Genomic DNA, 22,988 nt, shown 5'->3' on the forward strand with positions numbered 1-22,988 from the left:
GTCTGTCTGTCTGTCTGTCTGTCTGTCTGTCTGTCTGTCTGTCTGTCTGTCTGTCTGTCTGTCTGTCTGTCTGTCTGTCTGTCTGTCTGTCTGTCTGTCTGTCTGTCTGTCTGTCTGTCTGTCTGTCTGTCTGTCTGTCTGTCTGTCTGTCTGTCTGTCTGTCTGTCTGTCTGTCTGTCTGTCTGTCTGTCTGTCTGTCTGTCTGTCTGTCTGTCTGTCTGTCTGTCTGTCTGTCTGTCTGTCTGTCTGTCTGTCTGTCTGTCTGTGTGTGTGTGTGTGTGTGTGTGTGTGTGTGTGTGTGTGTGTGTGTGTGTGTGTTGTGGCAACCCCGTGCTGTCTGGAGTGGACGGAGCGCGCCAGCACTTCTTTTTTTTCTACAACCGACACAGAGACGCTGAGTTACCCTCCCCCCCCCTACCCAAAACCCAGGGAGGAGGTCCTCCTGGGTGAAGGTGGACCTGAAGGTGTGGATGTGTGTCAGTGTGTCTGAGGACCCTCCTACACCTCGGGACACTCTGTAGAAGGACAGAGTGCCAGCAGGCCGGTCCAGATACACTCCTACTCTGGTAGAGCCAGCGGGGGGGAGAGGCATGGCTGTCTCTCTACCGTTGTACCCATGGGCGTCACCATAATATAATTGGGGGGGGACACGTCCCCCCCACCCTTGAAAAAAAGTCATTTCGACCCCCCCACATTTGCCATCAAAGATATTAGTGCATGACTGGTCTACTAGTCCAGCGTTCTTTCCATCGCTTCACAATCAAATCCGTTCCACTTTATCAGTAGGGGGAATACCCATATAAATAGAAATCTCACTCCGCGTTTTTCAGTTTTTTTTAACACACAACGCAGCATCACGCACACATTCAAAACACGCACCGAATCCGACCGAAGCAAGCTGTAGTTGAGAGTCGGATCAACGACAGCGACATGAGATGGACATAAGGACTTTTTTTTTTGAAGAAGAGGAAAGTAAAGTAAAGTAAAGTTGCCCAAGTTTTCCATTGCGTGGCCAAACAGCTAAATCGCGTTCTTCCATGGCCAAACACAGCCAGCTTTTCTGATAAGAATGTTAGCACTCTTATGAGACATTCTCTGGCATTAGCAATATTCAAAGTCACAAAGATCAAATATTCGTGCCGAACAGCCTACTTTGTTGTATAAAAAACCTAGCCTATATATCATCAAGACATGTAAACGTTTTCAATGGCTGTTAATATATATATATAATAATAATAATAATAAAAAAATTATATATATATATATATATATATATATATATATAACATAATAGTAGTCAGTAATTGCAGACCATGCCAGCTCCAAGGAAATTCAATGAAAGAGGGAGATCATTTTAAATCTAAAAACATGGTAAAATGCACCAGAATGCGGGAAATTGCATCTACTTCTTTCAAATTTTTTCTGGGGGAGGACCCCCAGACCCCCCGTGACAATATGTCCCCCCCACTCTCAAAAAGCTGATGACGCCCTTGGTTGTACCGGGCAGAGTAACCATCATCATAACAAACAAGACTCCAGGACGTTGTTATATCCAAGCCAGCTGTCACCCCCTCCTCTCCTTGTGATTCCTCTGTATGTCACTCCTATCTCAACCCATCCTTTCCTCTCTACCTCCCAGTAACAGCGGCCAGTCAGAGCCTCTCTACACAACACCTGGGGGTAGTAGTCAAATCTCTCTGGGTGATCCGGATACGACCAGCGTCACCTTTCTGTTGTCCTCAGACAGAGAGAGTCGTCTGTGGGCTGTGTTTGGGCCCAGTGTGAGTTCACAGGCATCTGACGGGAGAACAAGACACCATCAGGGGCCGACACCAGGGGGCAGTAACGGTTCTACATTGAATTACACCCTGGGCGAGACCCACTCTGTGCGCCCCCCCCCCCCCCCCCCCCCGAAGTTGTTGACGGGGACGGGGATGGGGGGGGGTATTATCGATAATAGAAAATGCGCTGATCATTTTTTTTCTGGTGTACTCGTGCCGCCCCCCCTGTAATCCCTGTAACTGCCCGCTTCGCCCGTGCCTAAAACCGCCACTGCCAGGGGGGGGGCGGGAGCACGTGCCCCGGGTAAACAAAGGGCCCGTTCATTTTTTTAATCAAAAATTGAGGGCCCCTGGCCCCTCTCCTGCCATCTTCAGCGTGAGGCTGAACTTTCTAGGAAAACGGACTTAATGGCTGGTTCAGACTACACGATTCTCAGATATTCCTCCACGATTTAACATGTCCCACTATGATTTAACATGTCACACTATGATTTAACATGTCACACTATGATTTAACATGTCCCACTATGATTTAACATGTCCCACTATGATTTAACATGTCCCACTATGATTTAACATGTCACACTATGATTGAACATGTCCCACTATGATTTAACATGTCCCACTATGATTTAACATGTCCCACTATGATTTAACATGTCCCACTATGATTGAACATGTCCCACTATGATTTAACATGTCCCACTATGATTGAACATGTCCCACTATGATTTAACATGTCCCACTATGATTTAACATGTCACACTATACGACCACAGTGCCAGGAAATCGGTTCACGACACATGCAGCAACAACGCAGCAACAAAGTGTCAATAACAATGGATCCCGAGTTCCTATACTAGTCTAGGCATTATAATGGCGGTCAGGGTTAGGGTCAGTGTTAGGGTTAGGGTCAGGGTTAGGGTCAGGGTTAGGGTTAGGGTCAGGGTTAGGGTTAGGGTCAGGTTTGGGTCAGGGTCAGGGTTAGGGTCAGGGTTAGTGTTATGGTCAGGGTTAGGGTCAGGGTTAGGGTGAGGGTTAGGGCGTAGCGCAGTGAAGTCTAGAGAGATGTGCGGATGAGCTGTAATGTCATCCACACCTGCTGCTTAATATCAATAATCCACCCGCAGCAACGTTTTTTTCAACAACTGATACCCGCACCCGCCCGATCATCATTCATTTAGGGTGACCAGACGTCCCGGTTTTGCGGTAGGCCATGCTATCTATGAATGAGGGCAAATTGACAGAGAGGGTTATGGGTGTAGATCGTTCTAGATCTGCCTTTATCCTGGTAAAGGCTTCAGACGGTTAAGGCCTTACATGTCAGGGAGACCATGTATAGAACCGTCCTAGAGCCAGGAGCCATCGCTAAATATATAGTTTAAACTTGCTACAATTTCTCTCAAATTGCTAGAAAAGGTCAAAAAAATTGGAAGCTCCTTCCAAACCCAGCTGAGTTCTGTTTATATTATATAGTCTACAATATAACAAGCAGGCCTACACCAAGTATATGAAATGTCTCAAAGGAATACGTCTCTCAAAGTGATTATTGAATGCCATTTATATGGCGTGTGGCGGGTTTAAATATCTATCCCTGGAGTGTTGGCTCCTCTATTATATTATTTACGGTAGCCATTTACGTGGGAGCGCGCAGTGTGGATGGACTTTCCATCTCTAAAGTTAGTGTGTGTTGAGATGAATCAAACAAAACGGACACTTACATCTCTGTGGAGCTGGTTTCAGCCTCCACACTCCACCGTGCTCCACACTGGGGAGACAAAGAGAGAGCAGCATGTTGACTTTAGACAGGGAAACATTATTCACATGTTAAAGAGAGAGCAGCATGTTGTCTTTAGACAGGGAAACATTATTCACATGTTAACAAAGAGAGAGCAGCATGTTGTCTTTAAACAGGGAAACATTATTCACATGTTAACAAAGAGAGAGCAGCATGTTGTCTTTAAACAGGGAAACATTATTCACATGTTAACAAAGAGAGAGCAGCATGTTGTCTTTAAACAGGGAAACATTATTCACATGTTAACAAAGAGAGAGCAGCATGTTGTCTTTAAACAGGGAAACATTATTCACATGTTAACAAAGAGAGAGCAGCATGTTGTCTTTAGATAGGGAAACATTATTCACATGTTAACAAAGAGAGAGTGTGCAGATGGCTCCGCTGCATTCATGTTAGTATCACGTTAGTATTATTATTCACTCGTGATTAAGCACATAATCAACCAGAACTCCCTGATGGCTCGGTGGTTCGTAACGTTGTTAACTGATTAACGACAGACAGCTAACCTCGTCAGCTGACTGCGTGGGTCACACACTCCGCGCCAATACAATCGTTGGCTTTTTGGCGGGAAACCTACAACCGCTATCGACCACCTCAATGTTAAGGCCTAGCTGCATGCTAACCCCCAGCTCCACGCTTACGCCTAGCTCCATGCTAGGCCATACCAAATATGAGTGTGTTGCACTCACTATCAATAAATATTTTATAAAAGTACTCTGAATCCTAATTTACTGACTCATCATGCCTGGCTCCATGCTAACATCCAGCTCTATGCTAACCAATCATTGGCCAATCAAAAAACAAACACACTCAAACGTCTGGTTTTAAACCAACACATTAATTCACCAGACAGTTAGTGCCAAACACAGCAATACGCCAAATGTTAATGTGTTGCACTAACTATCAATAAATATAATTCTATAAAAGTCATCTGAATCCTAATCTGCCGTCTCATCACTTTCTACACAACATGTGTTACAACTGCGTTTTGAAAACACTTCATCTAGCAGCGGCTTGAACCCTTGTAGGAGACTTTGTCCCTGAGTGGTGAGCTCTCCTCTCCATACCTGAGAGTGTCCAGTCTCCAGCGTGGATCCTCCAGTCCAGCAGAGAGCAGCGCAGCTCCAGAGTCTCCTGGGTGATTGTAGCTCAGGTCCAGCTCTCTCAGATGGGAGGGGTTGGAGCCCAGAGCTGAGGCCAGAGAAGCACAGCCTTCCTGTGTGACCAGGCAGTCAGACAACCTGCACACACACGCGCACACACACACACACCATTTATTCTATCTAGCAGTTTGTACCAAATTAAAGACATTTAGAAAGTGTATTCATTCCATATGGAGGACAATGAGATATTGTTCTGTTAGTCAGGAGAAGTCCGCTGTGTTTGGTACGCTAAGACCGTTTATCCACAGGTTCTAACATTGTGTAGAACCAGGGAGTGTTTTGTCAGCAGGGAAAAGAAAATCAGAAGAAATCAACAGAAATGCATCGGACATGAGCAGCACTACACCAAACTAATATGATGTTAATGTAGCAGCATAGAAATAGGTTTGCCTTGCTGCAGTTAATTGCGTCAGCTGACCACTAGGGCGGCAGTACATAAGTACGGCCCTCCTTCTTGTGCTCTCACTGATGCATCATTTCCGGGTCAGGTGTTTGCCCGTGCAGGTAATGCTCTGCGCCTCTGCTGCGGCTACTGCTTCGTTTCATTTATCACTGTGTCCTCATGCTCAAAGCCGGTGTGTTTTCACTGCAGAGCAGCGACTGCGTGCTCCGTGCTCCGTTTAGTCGCTGGTTCTCTCGAGCGGTAAGTGTCCTCTCTCTCTGTGTTACACCGAATGCTATCCTGTAGCTAATGCTAGTGTGGTCACAGGTAGATGTCCCCTGCCGTGTGTCTCTCCCTCTCCCTCCCTCTCCCTGTGCAGGTTTGACTTTGAAAACGGGTATGCTACCTTAAATCTAACCTCCAAAAGCCTTGATAAATGTAGCTTAGCCATACTAATTTTATGTTTATTGACAGGGAACGCTCATCAGCTGGCTGAAATCTATAGGTTGCGATTTATCTGACTCCGCCACCAGCTGATTGGGGCCACTGCTGCTTTGTACACAGCTTTTGTCTATAGCTTTGTCTACAGCTTTGTCTGCTGTTTGTCTCTGCTGCTAATCACACCGTTTGTCTCTGCTGCTATATACGACGTTGTCCCCTGCTTTGTCTCCGGCAGCCACTTATTCCTTGCTGCTCTGTGCTGCTTGGTGGTGCTGCTGTTGCTGGCTTTTGGCTACAGCCGGCTTGCATGGTGGACTGCCGACACCACACCTTTAACCTGTTTATCCCTTTAATTTGAGCCCAATGATTTTGAGGAGTTAATCCCTTAATATTGTTTTGTTTTCTGTACTTTATTATTTTGATTAAGTAAATTGTTTTGTTAAGTTTATTTTGTGAACTATTTCCTGCTGTATGTTGTATATTGCTTTGTACATTTTGGGTTAATTATTTCCGTTGTAACTTCCTTTTTGTTTCCTTCTCAGTGGCTGCAGGCTGGTGGTGGTGCTGGTGACGTGGGTGGTGGTGTCCCTCATTCTTGTGTGCTGTGCTTCCTTGGATTTGGTGATACCAGTGTGTGACTGCCACGTGTGTCTGGGTGAACCATTTCTCTTTAATTTATTCCTGTTGAGTCCCCTTCCCCTTCACCTGCTCTTTCCCCACCAGTAGGCCTCAGCCCCTGATTAGGCTCCTTGTTTATTAGTTGGGATGAATGCTCATTTTTGTGATAATATATATATTTTATTAAACAAAGTATTTTTGTAAACTGGGAACCACGTGTCTTGCCTGTTGAGTGGAACAAACCTGTGTTTTTGATCAATGTAAAATAATATATAATAATTCCTTGGGTGCAATTCCCAATCTAAGATTCACATTGAGAGCCTCCACGCCGCCACATTAATAAAGGACATCTTTACTGTTCAATATGTTTCACTTTACCACGGCCAGTGATGTTTTAGTGGTGAGGGGTGCATTATATTCAGATCACAGCACAGCTTAAGCCTCATCACCATGTCTACACTAATGACAACTCCTCAGCTCTCATCAGCTGACCAGAGTTACATAACGTATAACATACATAACCTACTAGCAGTTAACAGGTCAACAACCCCTAACCCTCACATCAGCTGGCCAGAGTTACATCCCGTATAACATGCATATCGATATTGATAACAGTCCACCTAGTCGTGGATCATCCCTTACATATTAAACAACCCCGAGACGCAGTTTGAAGAAGAGGCTGATAACTGACCTGAGAGTTTCCAGTGTACAGTGTGGACTCCCCAGTCCAGCAGAGAGCAGCTTCACTCCTGAATCCTTCAGATCATTGGTACTCAGGTCCAGCTCTTTCAGTCTAGAGGAGTTGGAGCTGAGAACTGAGGCCAGAGAAGCACAGCCTTTCTGTGTGATCAGGCAGCCAGACAACCTACACACACACACACACACACACACACACACACACACACACACACACACACACACACACACACACACACACAGCATTTATTCTATCTAGCAGTTTGTACCAAATTAAACACATTTAGAAAGTGTATTCATTCCATATGGAGGACAATGAGATATTGTTCTGTTAGAGTCAGGAGAAGTCCTCTCACTGATGCATCATTTCCGGGTCAGGTGTTTGCCCGTGCAGGTAATGCTCCGCGCCCCTGCTGCGGCTACTGCTTCATTTCATTTATCACTGTGTCCTCATGCTTAAAGCCGGTGTGTTTTCACTGCAGAGCAGCGACTCCGTGCTCCGTTTAGTCGCTGGTTCTCTCGAGCGGTAAGTGTCCTCTCTCTCTGTGTTACACCGAATGCTATCCTGTAGCTAATGCTAGTGTGGTCACAGGTAGATGTCCCCTGCCGTGTGTCTCTCTCTCTCCCTCCCTCTCCCTATGCAGGTTTGACTTTGAAAACGGGTATGCTACCTTAAATCTAACCTCCAAAAGCCTTGATAAATGTAGCTTAGCCATACTAATTTTATGTTTATTGACAGGGAACGCTCATCAGCTGGCCGAAATCTATAGATTTATCTGATTTATCTGACTCCACCACCAGCTGATTGGGGCCGCTGCTGCTTTGTACACAGCTTTTGTCTATAGCTTTGTCTACAGCTTTGTCTGCTGTTTGTCTCTGCTGCTAATCACACCGTTTGTCTCTGCTGCTATATACGACGTTGTCCCCTGCTTTGTCTCCGGCAGCCACTTATTCCTTGCTGCTCTGTGCTGCTTGGTGGTGCTGCTGTTGCTGGCTTTTGGCTACAGCCGGCTTGCATGGTGGACTGCCGACACCACACCTTTAACCTGTTTATCCCTTTAATTTGAGCCCAATGATTTTGAGGAGTTAATCCCTTAATTTTGTTTTGTTTTCTGTACTTCATTATTTTGATTAAGTAAATTGTTTTAAGTTTATTTTGTGAACTATTTCCTGCTGTATGTTGTATATTGCTTTGTACATTTTGGGTTAATTATTTCCGTTGTAACTTCCTTTTTGTTTCCTTCTCAGTGGCTGCAGGCTGGTGGTGGTGCTGGTGATGTGGGTGGTGGTGTCCCTCATTCTTGTGTGCTGTGCTTCCTTGGATTTGGTGATACCAGTGTGTGACTGCCACGTGTGTCTGGGTGAACCCTTTCCCTTTAATTTATTCCTGTTGAGTCCCCTTCCCCTTCACCTGCTCTTTCCCCACCAGTAGGCCTCAGCCCCTGATTAGGCTCCTTGTTTATTAGTTGGGATGAATGCTCATTTTTGTGATTAATATATACATTTTATTAAACAAAGTATTTTTGTAAACTGGGAACCACGTGTCTTGCCTGTTGAGTGGAACAAACCTGTGTTTTTGATCAATTTAAAATAATATATAATTCCTTGGGTGCAATTCCCAAGGTGCCGTTGTCAAGCAACCTAAGATTCACATTGAGAGCCTCCACACCGCCACATTAATAAAGGACATCTTTACTGTTCAATATGTTTCACTTTACCACGGCCAGTGATGTTTTAGTGGTAAGGGGTACATTATATTCAGATCACAGCACGGCTAAAGCCTCATCACCATGTCTACACTAATGACAACTCCTCAGCTCTCATCAGCTGACCAGAGTTACATAACATACATAACATACTAGCAGTTAACAGGTCAACAACCCCTAACCCTCACATCAGCTGGCCAGAGTTACATCACGTATAACATACATATCGATATTGATAACAGTCCACCTAGTCGTGGATCATCCCTTACATATTAAACAACCCCAAGATGCAGTTTGAAGAAGAGGCTGATAACTGACCTGAGAGTTTCCAGTGTACAGTGTGGACTCCCCAGTCCAGCAGAGAGCAGCTTCACTCCTGAATCCTGCAGATCATTGGTACTCAGGTCCAGCTCTCTCAGACTAGAGGAGTTAGAGCTCAGAGCTGAGGCCAGAGAAGCACAGCCTTCCTGTGTGATCAGGCAGCCAGACAACCTGCACACACACACACACACACACACACACACACACACACACACACACACACACACACACACACACACACACACCATTTATTCTATCTAGCAGTTTGTACCAAATTAAACACATTTAGAAAGTGTATTCATTCCATATGGAGGACAATGAGATATTGTTCTGTTAGAGTCAGGAGAAGTCCGCTGTGTTTGGTACGCTAAGACCGTTTATCCACAGGTTCTAACTTTGTGTAGAACCAGGGAGTGTTTTGTCAGCATGGAAAAGATCAACAGAAATGCATCAGACATGAGCAGCACTACACCAAACTAATATGATGTTAATGTAGCAGCATAGAAATAGGGTTGCCTTGCTGCAGTTAATTGCGTCAGCTGACCACTAGGGCGGCAGTACATAAGTACGGCCCTCCTTCTTGTGCTCTCACTGATGCATCATTTCCGGGTCAGGTGTTTGCCCGTGCAGGTAATGCTCCGCGCCCCTGCTGCGGCTACTGTTTCGTTTCATTTATCACTGTGTCCTCATGCTCAAAGCCGGTGTGTTTTCACTGCAGAGCAGCGACTGCGTGCTCCGTGCTCCGTGCTCCGTTTAGTCGCTGGTTCTCTCGAGCGGTAAGTGTGCTCTCTCTCGGTGTTACACCGAATGCTATCCTGTAGCTAATGCTAGTGTGGTCACAGGTAGATGTCCCCTGCCGTGTGTCTCTCTCTCTCCCTCCATCTCCCTGTGCAGGTTTGACTTTGAAAACGGGTATACTACCTTAAATCTAGCCTCCAAAAGCCTTGATAAATGTAGCTTGGCCATACTAATTTTATGTTTATTGACAGGGAACGCTCATCAGCTGGCTGAAATCTATAGGTGGCGATTTATCTGACTCCGCCACCAGCTGATTGGGGCCGCTGCTGCTTTGTACACAGCTTTTGTCTATAGCTTTGTCTACAGCTTTGTCTGCTGTTTGTCTCTGCTGCTAATCACACTGTTTGTCTCTGCTGCTATATACGACGTTGTCCCCTGCTTTGTCTCCGGCAGCCACTTATTCCTTGCTGCTCTGTGCTGCTTGGTGGTGCTGCTGTTGCTGGCTTTTGGCTACAGCCGGCTTGCATGGTGGACTGCCGACACCAAACTTTTAACCTGTTTATCCATTTAATTTGAGCCCAATGATTTTGAGGAGTTAATCCCTTAATTTTGTTTTGTTTTCTGTACTTTCTTATTTTGATTAAGTAAATTGTTTTGTTAAGTTTATTTTGTGAACTATTTCCTGCTTTATGTTGTATATTGCTTCATACATTTTGGGTTAATTATTTCCGTTGTAACTTCCTTTTTGTTTCCTTCTCAGTGGCTGCAGGCTGGTGGTGGTGCTGGTGATGTGGGTGGTGGTGTCCCTCATTCTTGTGTGCTGTGCTTCCTTGGATTTGGTGATACCAGTGTGTGACTGCCACGTGTGTCTGGGTGAACCATTTCTCTTTAATTTATTCCTGTTGAGTCCCCTTCCCCTTCACCTGCTCTTTCCCCACCAGTAGGCCTCAGCCCCTGATTAGGCTCCTTGTTTATTAGTTGGGATGAATGCTCATTTTTGTGATAATATATATATTTTATTAAACAAAGTATTTTTGTAAACTGGGAACCACGTGTCTAGCCTGTTGAGTGGAACAAACCTGTGTTTTTGATCAATGTCAAATGATATATAATAATTCCTTGGGTGCAATTCCCAAGGTGGCGTTGTCGAGCAACCTAAGATTCACATTGAGAGCCTCCACACCGCCACATTAATAAAGGACATATTTACTGTTCAATATGTTTTACTTTACCACAGCCAGTGATGTTTTAGTGGTGAGGGGTGCATTATATTCAGATCACAGCACGGCTAAAGCCTCATCACCATGTCTACACTAATGACAACTCCTCAGCTCTCATCAGCTGACCAGAGTTACATAACGTATAACATACTAGCAGTTAACAGGTCAACAACCCCTAACCCTCACATCAGCTGGCCAGAGTTACATCACGTATAACATACATATCGATATTGATAACAGTCCACCTAGTCGTGGATCATCCCTTACATATTAAACAACCCCAAGATGCAGTTTGAAGAAGAGGCTGATAACTGACCTGAGAGTTTCCAGTGTACAGTGTGGACTCCCCAGTCCAGCAGAGAGCAGCTTCACTCCTGAATCCTGCAGATCATTGGTACTCAGGTCCAGCTCTCTCAGACTAGAGGAGTTGGAGCTGAGAGCTGAGGCCAGAGAAGCACAGCCTTCCTGTGTGATCAGGCAGCCAGACAACCTGCGCACACACACACACACACACACACACACACACACACACACACACACACACACACACACACACACACACACACACACACACACACACACACACACACACACACACACACACACACACCATTTACTCTGCTCTCAACTCTCTGGTTGAGAGCAGTTCGTACTAAAGTAACCACATGTATAAAGTGTATTCATCATTCCATTTGGAGGACAAGTTAAAGCTTTATTGATACTTTATGGAGACAAAGCTGTGTCACCCTGTCTGAGAACAGGAAGAGGAAGTGGGGAGATGACATCATCACAGACAGTAGAACTTCCTTCACATGGATGTGAAACAGGATCTTAAACAAATGCTCCTTTCTCAATAGCTACAACTTAATGAGATATTGTTCAGTTATTGCCAGGAGAACTCTGCTGTGTTTGGTACGCTAAGACCGTTTCTTCACATGTTCTAACATTGTGTAGATCCAGGGAGTATTTTGTCAGCAGGGAAAAGAGCAACAGAAATGCATCAGGCAGGAGCAGCACTTACTGGAAAATAGAATAACCAGTTTTAAGAAGAGGCTGATAACTGACCTGAGAGTTTCCAGTGTACAGTATGGACTCCCCAGTCCAGCAGAGAGCAGCTTCACTCCTGAATCCTTCAGATCATTGGTACTCAGGTCCAGCTCTCTCAGACTAGAGGAGTTGGAGCTGAGAACTGAGGCCAGAGAAGCACAGCCTTCCTGTGTGATCAGGCAGCCAGACAACCTGCGCACACACACATACCATTTATTCTTTCTGGTTGAGAGCAGTTTGTACTAAAGTAACCACATTTATAAAGTGTAGGCCTATTTATCATTCCATTTGGAGGACAAGTTAAAGCTTTATAAAATATATTTTTTATAATAATATCGAAACAGAATTTCGATATCATTTATACTTTATTCAGAATCACAGTTTAAGTTTAATATGGCTTTGTTTTCAGTTGGTCTCATTGATTTACGTTGACGCTAGAGCGTGAGGACGTTCAGGCAGTGTTGCCAGATTGGGCGGTTTTTCCCGCAGATTAAAGAATGTTAATGTCACAATAAAAAAATTTGACGCCGTTTAAATGGGTTTGCGTTAACGCCGTTAATAACACATTTCACTGACAGCACTAATATTAATATTACTTTTTATTTCAGTACTATGAATAACATGTATTACAAAATAATACGTGTTATTCATAGTACTGAAATAAGAAGTAGATCTACAGAGATGTTTTGTGGATAATTATTTGTTTTATTCCAATATTATGTATATTGTGTTGTGAGGAGAATAAATAACCAAGTGAGCAGGAAAATACTTTTCGAGCACGAGAGCAAAGACGGCATTTGTCCGCGTGGGGGTGTCAGTTGCGTGCTGCTTCACTTTACGTGCGCACTTTTATGGATCTAAATCTGTTGAATGTCTTCTGATATTGAACCTTGTGGTGTAACTGTTTGTCCACTGAGTAAAACTGACCTGAGAGTTTCCAGTGTACAGTGTGGACTCCCCAGTTCAGCAGAGAGCAGCTTCACTCCTGAATCCTGCAGATCATTGGTACTCAGGTCCAGCTCTTTCAGACTAGAGGAGTTGGAGCTGAGAACTGAGGCCAGAGAAGCACAGCCTTCCTGTGTGATCAGGCAGCCAGACAACCTACACACACACACACACACACACACACACACACACACACACACACACACACACACACACACACACACACACACACACACACACACACACACCTTTTATTCTTTCTGGTTGAGAGCAGTTTGTACTAAAGTAACCACATGTATAAAGTGTATTCATCATTCCATTTGGAGGACAAGTTAAAGCTTTATTGATACTTTATGGAGACAAAGCTGTGTCATCCTGTCTGAGAACAGGAAGGGGAAGTGGGGAGATGACATCATCACAGACAGTAGAACTTCCTTCACATGGATGTGAAACAGGATCTTAAACAAATGCTCTTTCTCAATAGCTACAACTCAATGAGATATTGTTCGGTTACAGTCAGGAGAACTCTGCTGTGTTTGGTACACTAAGACCGTTTCTTCACATGTTCTAACATTGTGTAGATCCAGGGAGTGTTTTGTCAGCAGGGAAAAGACCAACAGAAATGCATCAGGCAGGAGCAGCATTTACTGGTCTAGAATAACCCGTTTGAAGAAGAGGCTGATAACTGACCTGAGAGTTTCCAGTGTACAGTGTGGACTCCCCAGTCTAGCAGAGAGCAGCTTCACTCCTGAATCCTGCAGATCATTGGTACTCAGGTCCAGCTCTTTCAGACTAGAGGAGTTGGAGCTGAGAACTGAGGCCAGAGAAGCACAGCCTTCCTGTGTGATCAGGCAGCCAGACAACCTGCACACACACACACCATTTATTCTTTCTGGTTGAGAGCAGTTTGTACTAAAGTAACCACATTTATAAAGTGTAGGCCTATTCATCATTCCATTTGGAGGACAAGTTAAAGCTTTATAAAATATATTTTTTAGAATGATATTGAAACAGAATTTCGATATAATTTATACTTTATTCAGAATCACAGTTTAAGTTTAATATGGCTTCGTTTTCAGTTGGTCTCATTGATTTACGTTGACGCTAGAGCGTGAGGACGTTCAGGCAGTGTTGCCAGATTGGGCGGTTTTTCCCGCAGATTAAAGAACGTTAATGTCACAATAAAAAAATTGACGCAGTTTAAATGGGTTTGCGTTAACGCCGTTAATAACACGTTTCACTGACAGCACTAATATTAATATTACTTTTTATTTCAGTACTATGAATAACATGTATTACAAAATAATACATGTTATTCATAGTACTGAAATAAGAAGTAGATCTACAGAGATGTTTTGTGGATAATTATTAATTTTATTCCAATATTATGTATATTGTGTTGTGAGGAGAATAAATAACCAAGTGAGCAGGAAAATACTTTTCGAGCACGAGAGCAAAGACAGCATTTGTCCGTGTGGGGGCGTCAGTTGTGTGCTGCTTCACTTTACGCACACACTTTTATGGATCTAAATCTGTTAAATGTCTTCTGATATTGAACCTTGTGGTGTAACTGTTTGTCCATTGAGTAAAACTGACCTGAGAGTTTCCAGTGTACAGTGTGGACTCCCCAGTCCAGCAGAGAGCAGCTTCACTCCTGAAGCCTTCAGATCATTGGTACTCAGGTCCAGCTCTCTCAGACTAGAGGAGTTGGAGCTCAGAGCTGAGGCCAGAGAAGCACAGCCTTCCTGTGTGATCAGGCAGCCAGACAACCTGCACACACACACACCATTTATTCTTTCTGGTTGAGAGCAGTTTGTACTAAAGTAACCACATTTATAAAGTGTAGGCCTATTCATCATTCCATTTGGAGGACAAGTTAAAGCTTTATAAAATATATTTTTTAGAATAATATTGAAACAGAATTTCGATATAATTTATACTTTATTCAGAATCACAGTTTAAGTTTCATACAGCTTCGTTTTCAGTTGGTCTCATTGATTTACGTTGACGCTAGAGCGTGAGGACGTTCAGGCAGTGTTGCCAGATTGGGCGGTTTTTCCCGCAGATTAAAGAACGTTAATGTCACAATAAAAAAATTGACGCAGTTTAAATGGGTTTGCGTTAACGCCGTTAATAACGCGTTTCACTGACAGCACTAATATTAATATTACTTTTTATTTCAGTACTATGAATAACATGTATTACAAAATAATACATGTTATTCATAGTACTGAAATAAGAAGTAGATCTACAGAGATGTTTTGTGGATAATTATTAATTGTATTCCAATATTATGTATATTGTGTTGTGAGGAGAATAAATAACCAAGTGAGCAGGAAAATACTTTTTGAGCACGAGAGCAAAGACAGCATTTGTCCGCGTGGGGGCGTCAGTTGTGTGCTGCTTCACTTTACGCACACACTTTTATGGATCTAAATCTGTTAAATGTCTTCTGATATTGAACCTTGTGGTGTAACTGTTTGTCCATTGAGTAAAACTGACCTGAGAGTTTCCAGTGTACAGTGTGGACTCCCCAGTCCAGCAGAGAGCAGCTTCACTCCTGAATCCTTCAGATCATTGTTACTCAGGTCCAGCTCTCTCAGACTAGAGGAGTTGGAGCTGAGAACTGAGGCCAGAGAAGCACAGCCTTCCTGTGTGATCAGGCAGCGAGATAACCTACACACACACACACACACACACACACACACACACACACACACACACACACACACCATTTATTCTTTCTGGTTGAGAGCAGTTTGTACTAAAGTAACCACATTTATAAAGTGTATTCATCATTCCATTTGGAGGACAAGTTAAAGCTTTATTGATACTTCATGGAGACAAAGCTGTGTCACCCTGTCTGAGAACAGGAAGATTTTTACATACATGAAAAATATATAACTCATAAGCTGGATATTTGAATATTAAGAGTTTGATGTCACAAAGATATTCAATTATTAAACAAATTATTAATCTAACTACATGACAATGAGTGATATAAGAATGTACTACAACTTTCCTTGTAGCTTTCAAGATAGTCTGACACTTGAACTGATGATTTTAGATTCATTAGAAATCCCAAAACCAACATAAGAGCTGGTAACAAAACACAAAATAACAACAATATATAAGCTCACTTAATGACCATACAAACCAACATAAGAGCTGGTTACAAAACACAAAACAACAATAAATAAGCTCTTTCAATGCCCAAAACGTTTCAGAGCATCACCATAGCCTAGCTCAATTAAACAAACCGTAAGGAAGAGTTATTACAGTTCAAACTATTTTAAGACACAAACCACATGTTTACATTACAGTATTACAACAAATACTAACTGACTTGTAATACTTGTGCCTCTTCAGGGGGTGAATATACGTTAAATAATTCACTGTTTTAATTTAATTTGACCATTTTTTCCTCTCTACTAAAGCACGCGTAAGTACCCACGATTCGCTTTCAATATAAAAGCCTCTCTCACCAAAGCCGGTAATAAGACACTGAAGTCTTAAAACAGGTTGAAATACGTCATGAAGAAACATTAATGACGGTTCAACAGAGCTATCTGTTATATAAGCTAAAATGTAATTGGTTCATTTGCACAATTGATACCATCTTTAACAAAATGTGTTACAACGCATGACCGTTTCTTTTTTTTTTTTTGAGTTTGTCCTTGGGCATGGTACTACAATGTGACACCGTTACCAGCAAATCTGGTTTTGTGTTTCTGTGTTTTAAAGCAATAAACTATTTGGTCAATTAAAATGTTGCCATATTTGAGCTTCACATGTTACTGTGTTTAAAAGAAGTCTTAACTTTTTCAACAATAAAGGAATTGTGTTGAAATCTTTATTTGGACATGTTCTATTACTTAAATCAAACATACACTAGTTAATACATTAGATCTTTAAAAGGTCCCATGGCAGGAAATTTTCACTTCATGAGGTTTTCTAACGTCAATATGAGTTCCCCTAGCCTGCCTATGGTCCCCCAGTAGCTAAACATTGCGTTAGGTGTAAAACGAGCAGTAGGTATCTTGCTCCGCCTTTGAAAAAAGGAAAGCTCAAACGCGTATATTTGGGATCTGGCCCCATATGACGACATATAGGGCCAGGTTACCTCCCTTTTCTCTGCTAGGCCCGCCCAGAGAATTTGGCCCGCCAATGAAACAATGAGCTAGGACCGTGTGTCCACATGTGTGTGTGAATACATACACTAACGCAAGTGTTGTTTGTTATTTGGATAACCGTTCTGCTGCTGGTGTTATGGCGCATGACACGCAACACAATAACGCAAGCTTCCATAAAGCTCCCATTTGGTGAAAAGACTAGACTGCGTCGGGTTCTCTGAGGTCTCTGGTATTTCCACAACGAGACCCGTAGTGGGGGTTATCTCGGCCATGGTTGAGAAGGAATTGGGAACCGTGACATGGAGGAGAAAAGGATTGTTGCCCACGATTGTCCGCCGGAGCCTTGCTGCCCGCTGAACACTGCCTGTTGCCCGGGGCTGCCCGTTGCCCGGGGTCGGAACCGGCGGGCAGCGAGGCTCCGGCGGGCAGCAGGGCTCCAGTGGGAGACAACGGGCAATCGCGGGCAACAATCCCTTTCTCCTCCATTTCGCAGTTCAGTCTGTACTTAATATTGACGTGGAAGTGGAAAAACCAGAGGCGTCTGAGAACCAGACGCAGTCGTTTGAGATTCATAATATCATCCGGAGGCGCAAACAGCATTTGACTGTGATAATATGTATATTATATTACACTGTAAACACAAGCGCATGGTACCGTGGCCAGGGCCACACCCCCACCCTCCACCTTGACCCGCCTCTAAAAACAGCACGTTTGTGGTGAGCTCATTGTGGGACTTGCTCATAGTGGCTGTAATTCTGCACCAAGGCTGAATTTCTTGAACGTCTTCAAATACTGTATTATGGGCCCACTAACATCCATAAAGATTATAAGATCATAAGATAACATCCATAACTAAGCATCCATAAAGTAGCATGCCATGGGATCTTTAAATATTTTTTATGGATTGGATGTACAATTTAGAATATTGTATAGCTGTTTAGTCATCTTCAAAATAATTTTTATATCAATATTGCTTTTAAATTGTTGTATTATGATTATTGGGATTCTTGTAATGTAAAACATGTTATAAGTGCACCTACAGAGATGTTTTGTATATAATTATATATTTTATTTTCTAGTTTGATGTATATTGTTTTGTGTCATTAGTGCACTTACAGAGATGTTTTGGAGGCTTTGACCACTGGCAGCAGCCTCAGAAGACCCTCCTCTGAAGCAGAATATTTCTTCAGGTCAAAAACGTCCAGCTCCTCTTCTGATGTCAGTAGGATGAAGACCAGAGAGGACCACTGAGTAGGAGAGAGAGATTTTCTGGCGAGACTTCCTGATGTCAGGTACTGTTGGATCTCCTTCACTAGAGACCGGTCGTTCAGCTCATTCAGACAGTAGAACAGGTTGATGCTTCTCTCTGGAGAGAGATCGCCATTTATCTTCTCCTTGATGTAAGACACGGTTCCCTTATTGGTCCGTGAGCTACTTCCTGTCAGTCCCAGCAGACCTTTTTTAATCTGAGTGGTCAGTGATCTACCTTTTTTCTGTCCCAGCAGACCTCGTAGGACAATCTGATTGGTCTCCAGAGAGAGGCCCAGGAGGAAGCGGAGGAACAAGTCCAGGTGGCCGTTCTCACTCTGTAAGGCCTTGTCCACAGCACTCTGGTAGAGGAAGAGTTTGTCTTTCCTGGAGGTTCGTATTTCTTCTGTGAGCAGATTGACACCAGTGTTGATGAAGGACAGAAAGACATGAAGGGCAGCCAGAAACTCCTGGATGCTCAGATGGACAAAGCAGAACACCTTGTCCTGGTACAGACCACACTCCTCTTTAAAGATCTGGGTGAACACTCCTGAGTACACTGAGGCTGCTCTGATATCGATGTCACACTTTGCCAGGTCTGCCTCATAGAAGATCAGGTTGCCTTTCTCCAGCTGGTTAAAAGCCAGTTTTCCCAGAGAAACAATGATCTCCCTGCTCTCTGAACTCCAGTCTGGATCAGTTTCAGCTCTCCCATGGTACTTCCTGTCCCCCTGTATGGACTGAACCCTCAGGAAGTGGCTGTACATCTGAGTCACAGTATTGGGCATCTCTTCAATGTGGGATGTTTTGAAGATGTCCTCCAGAACTGTAGCAGTGATCCAACAGAAGACTGGGATGTGACACATGATGTGGAGGCTTCGTGATTTCTTGATGTGGGAGATGATTGTGCTGGCCAGCGTCTCCTCTTTGAATCTCTTCCTGAAGTACTCCTCCTTCTGTGGGTCGGTGAACCCTCTCACCTCTGTTACCATGTCAACACACTCAGAAGGGATCTGATTGGCTGCCGCAGGGCGTGTTGTTATCCAGATGAGAGCGGAGGGAAGCAGGTCGCCCCTGATGAGGTTTGTCAGCAACACGTCCACTGAGGCCGGCTTTGTGACATCAGTCCAGGTCTGGTTGTTCTGGAAGTCCAGAGGAAGTCGACACTCATCCAGACCATCCAAGATGAAGACAACTTGGAACCGGTCGAATCTGCAGATTCCTGCTTCTTTCGTCTCAATAAAGAAGTGATAAAGAAGTTTCACCAAGCTAAACTCTTTCCCTTTCAGTAAATTCAGCTCTCTGAAAGTGAGGAGAAATGTGAATTGTATGTCATGGTTGGCTTTGCCTTCAGCCCAGTCCAGAGTGAACTTGTGTGTTAAGATTGTTTTACCAATGCCGGCCACTCCAGTTGTCATTATTGTTCTGATTGGTTTATCTTGTCCAGGTAAGGGTTTAAAGATGTCTTCACATTTGATTGTTGTTTCCTCCTTGGCCGGTCTCCTGGAAGCTGTTTCAATCAGTCTGACCTCATGTTCCTTGTTGACATCTCCACTGCCTCTCTCTGTGATGAAGAGCTCTGTGTAGAAGTCCTTCAGAGGTGTTGGCTGTCCTGCTATAGCAATTCCCTCAAACACATGCCTGGACTTCTTCTTCAAATGAGACTTGAATTTATGTTGGCACTCGTCAGCAGCAGATCCTAAATGAGAAAACAACAGAAGACATCATATAGTGGACGGTGAAATCAGTGGAAACATGTAAATATTTCCTCTTAAATTATCAACTTCATGATATTTAGAGGCTTTATAACTTTGGTCGAAGAAGCTGGTCATAACAAGGACTGCGCATTACAGATTCAAAATGTTCAGGATTATTAAAGTGTAAATCTGGCAAAAATTGAACCCAGGGTCTATTTCTGCATGAAAACAGATCAAATAAGCCGTTTAGGTCATTTTTTCGTTGACCAACCAGTATAGTGCTTGCCCAGAGCAACACTAAGAGCCCAAATGGCTAACAGTGCATTGGCTAGGGGTGGTGCGCCAAACGCTTCCAAACTGCATTTTTTAATCATTAATATTGCTCAGAATAGCACAAAACATCTGCAGTAGCATGACTAGGGTCCCTACACATAAAACGGAGCATCAACAACTTAGTTAGCATAACTGGCATTTATTAAAAATAGTTGACTTGTAATAATGATAGTGAATCAGTGGAAACTAATTTGCTATGCTGATATAACAAGATAGTGTTGCATTTCTTCCACTAAGTTATTCTGCTATTGATTCGCAGCATATTGTTTAACATTCTGTAACCTGATAGACCCACAATAACCCTACATATCTGGATCAAACCATTTAACATGACACCCTTACCCTAACCCGAGGGAAGATATCTCAACATTGAAAAAGGGATGTAAAAAATCTCAGGATATGTCATTTAGTGTGAGCAGAACAAATAAGAGTCTCCTCTGCACTTCAAATTAATTATTCATTCTGTTTTCAAAATAAGAGTCTCTTACCGCCCCACAGTGTGTCAGCTGGTTCCTCCTGGTCCATCAGGCAGAGCTTTGTGCCTGCAGACTATTAGCAGATGGAGATGCTATTTAATGTTCACGTAGAGCTTAAGTCAAATATCTTGTTGGACATTTACACACCTTGATCAGCTCTGTTTGAGGCTGTACAGACTGAGCCCTGGTAACCTTTGACCTCTGGTGGGGTTCTCTGTGGGGAGAACACACACAGTAAACATACAAGAGAGAGAGAGAGAGAGTTTATATTTATACTGTGCAAGTATCCTGTGTAATTGTATTTATTTAGTTATTATTCTACGTTTTGTATCTTTATTTAATTTTTACATTTATTTTCACTTTTTTATTGAGTTATTTTGTGTCTTATTCATCCCTTAATCTCTCTTTCGCTGTACTTTTGACTCTTGAGCTGCAATAACAAGAGAGATTCCCCTTGTGTGGGATTCATAAAGTTGATCATATCTTCTGCTTGTGAATGTTTTATTGGTAAATGTCTTTGTGTGTGTGTGTGTGTGTGTGTGTGTGTAAGGAGTACAGGTAAACTAATCCTCTTCAGTTAGTTAATGATTGATTGTGAGAGAGAGTATCAGTAGAGTCTGATAACAACCAACTGGTCTGTTGTCATGGTCTGTTTGAAACTCCTACCTCTCCTCTCTGGAGGGGCGTCCATCTTTAAAGACAGGAGGTATATCCATAGACCAGTCACTCTTCATGGAGACACAGCTGGGTCCAGGGGAGTCTGCTCTCTGCTGCTGGACTCTTCTAGAAAAACATGAACCAGGATCACACCATGTCAACCACGTCACTAAAACAGCCTTATCCCTCCTCTCATTACCACCATGTCAACCACGTCACTAAAACAGCCTTACCCCTCCTCTCATTATCACCATGTCAACCACATCACTGAAACAGCCTTACCCCTCCTCTCATTATCACCATGTCAACCACATCACTGAAACACCCTTATCCCTCCTCGCATTATCACCATGTCAACCACATCACTGAAACAGCCTTACCCCTCCTCTCATTATCACCATGTCAACCACATCACTAAAACAGCCTTATCCCTCCTCTCATTACCACCATGTCAAACACATCACTAAAACAGCCTTATCCCTCCTCTCATTATCACCATGTCAACCACATCACTAAAACAGCCTTATCCCTCCTCTCATTACCACCATGTTAACCACATCACTAAAACAGCCTTATCCCTCCTCTCATTATCACCATGTCAACCACATCACTAAAACAGCCTTATCCCTCCTCTCATTACCACCATGTCAACTACATCACTAAAACAGCCTTATCCCTCCTCTCATTATCACCATGTCAACCACATCACGGAAACAGCCTTATCCCTCCTCTCATTACCACCATGTTAACCACATCACTAAAACAGCCTTATCCCTCCTCTCATTATCACCATGTCAACCACATCACTAAAACAGCCTTATCCCTCCTCTCATTACCACCATGTCAACCACATCACTAAAACAGCCTTATCCCTCCTCTCATTATCACCATGTCAACCACATCCCAAAAACATCCTTATCCCTCCTCTCATTACCAATATGTCAACCACATCACTGAAAAAGCCTTACCCCTCCTCTCATTATCACCATGTCAACCACATCACTAAAACAGCCTTATCCCTCCTCTCATTACCACCATGTCAACCACATCACTAAAACAGCCTTATCCCTCCTCTCATTACCACCATGTCAACCACATCACTAAAATAGCCTTACCCCTCCTCTCATTACCACCATGTCAACCACATCACTAAAACAGCCTTATCCCTCCTCTCATTATCACCATGTCAACCACATCACTAAAACAGCCTTATCCCTCCTCTCATTATCACCATGTCAACCACATCACTAAAACAGCCTTATCCCTCCTCATTACCACCACCTCTGACTGGTCACTGTTTAAATCTTCACCTCTTCTTAATAGACTGATTTCCATCTTTAAAGTATAGGTATAGGTATATCCATAGAGCAGAGCATATAGTATAATAACATTTAACTGGTCTGTTTTTATCGTCTGTTTGAAACTCCTACCTCTCCTCTCTGGAGGGGCGTCCATCTTTAAATTTAGGAGGATGACCCATAGATTTGTCACTCTTCATGGAGACACAGCTGGGTCCAGGGGAGTCTGCTCTCTGCTGCTGGACTCTTCTAGAAAAACAAGAACCAGCATCACACCATGTCAACAACAT

The 22,988-nt window shown here is 43.3% G+C and overlaps 1 protein-coding gene and 1 pseudogene across 2 annotated transcripts in view; both read right to left on the minus strand.

Annotated features, from left to right (window-relative positions):
* Positions 1 to 374: 374 nt before the first annotated feature.
* The window catches only part of LOC311371314 (uncharacterized protein), a gene marked incomplete at its 3' end in the record, with an annotated part of 33,960 nt that continues 11,346 nt past the window's right edge, over positions 375 to 22,988 (minus strand). The window contains 16 exon segments of the mRNA XM_084489466.1: positions 375 to 422; positions 425 to 602; positions 1,489 to 1,542; positions 1,544 to 1,719; positions 1,721 to 1,797; positions 3,503 to 3,549; positions 4,647 to 4,820; positions 6,875 to 7,048; positions 8,904 to 9,077; positions 11,181 to 11,354; positions 18,106 to 19,936; positions 20,756 to 20,816; positions 20,891 to 20,957; positions 21,160 to 21,173; positions 21,454 to 21,526; positions 22,831 to 22,947. Of these exon segments, the coding sequence (XP_084345592.1) occupies positions 375 to 422; positions 425 to 602; positions 1,489 to 1,542; positions 1,544 to 1,719; positions 1,721 to 1,797; positions 3,503 to 3,549; positions 4,647 to 4,820; positions 6,875 to 7,048; positions 8,904 to 9,077; positions 11,181 to 11,354; positions 18,106 to 19,936; positions 20,756 to 20,816; positions 20,891 to 20,957; positions 21,160 to 21,173; positions 21,454 to 21,526; positions 22,831 to 22,947 (3,439 nt within the window).
* LOC311371315 lies at positions 11,478 to 17,638 on the minus strand (annotated as a pseudogene). The gene is made up of 6 exons: positions 17,620 to 17,638; positions 17,316 to 17,423; positions 14,453 to 14,576; positions 13,547 to 13,720; positions 12,839 to 13,012; positions 11,478 to 11,516 (listed from the first exon to the last, which is right to left on the minus strand). The product of its transcript is annotated as an uncharacterized misc_RNA (transcript).

The sequence above is a fragment of the Micromesistius poutassou genome (assembly GCF_964030765.1).
Source record: "Micromesistius poutassou genome assembly, contig: SCAFFOLD_3286, whole genome shotgun sequence".
NCBI classification, from domain to species: domain Eukaryota; kingdom Metazoa; phylum Chordata; class Actinopteri; order Gadiformes; family Gadidae; genus Micromesistius; species Micromesistius poutassou.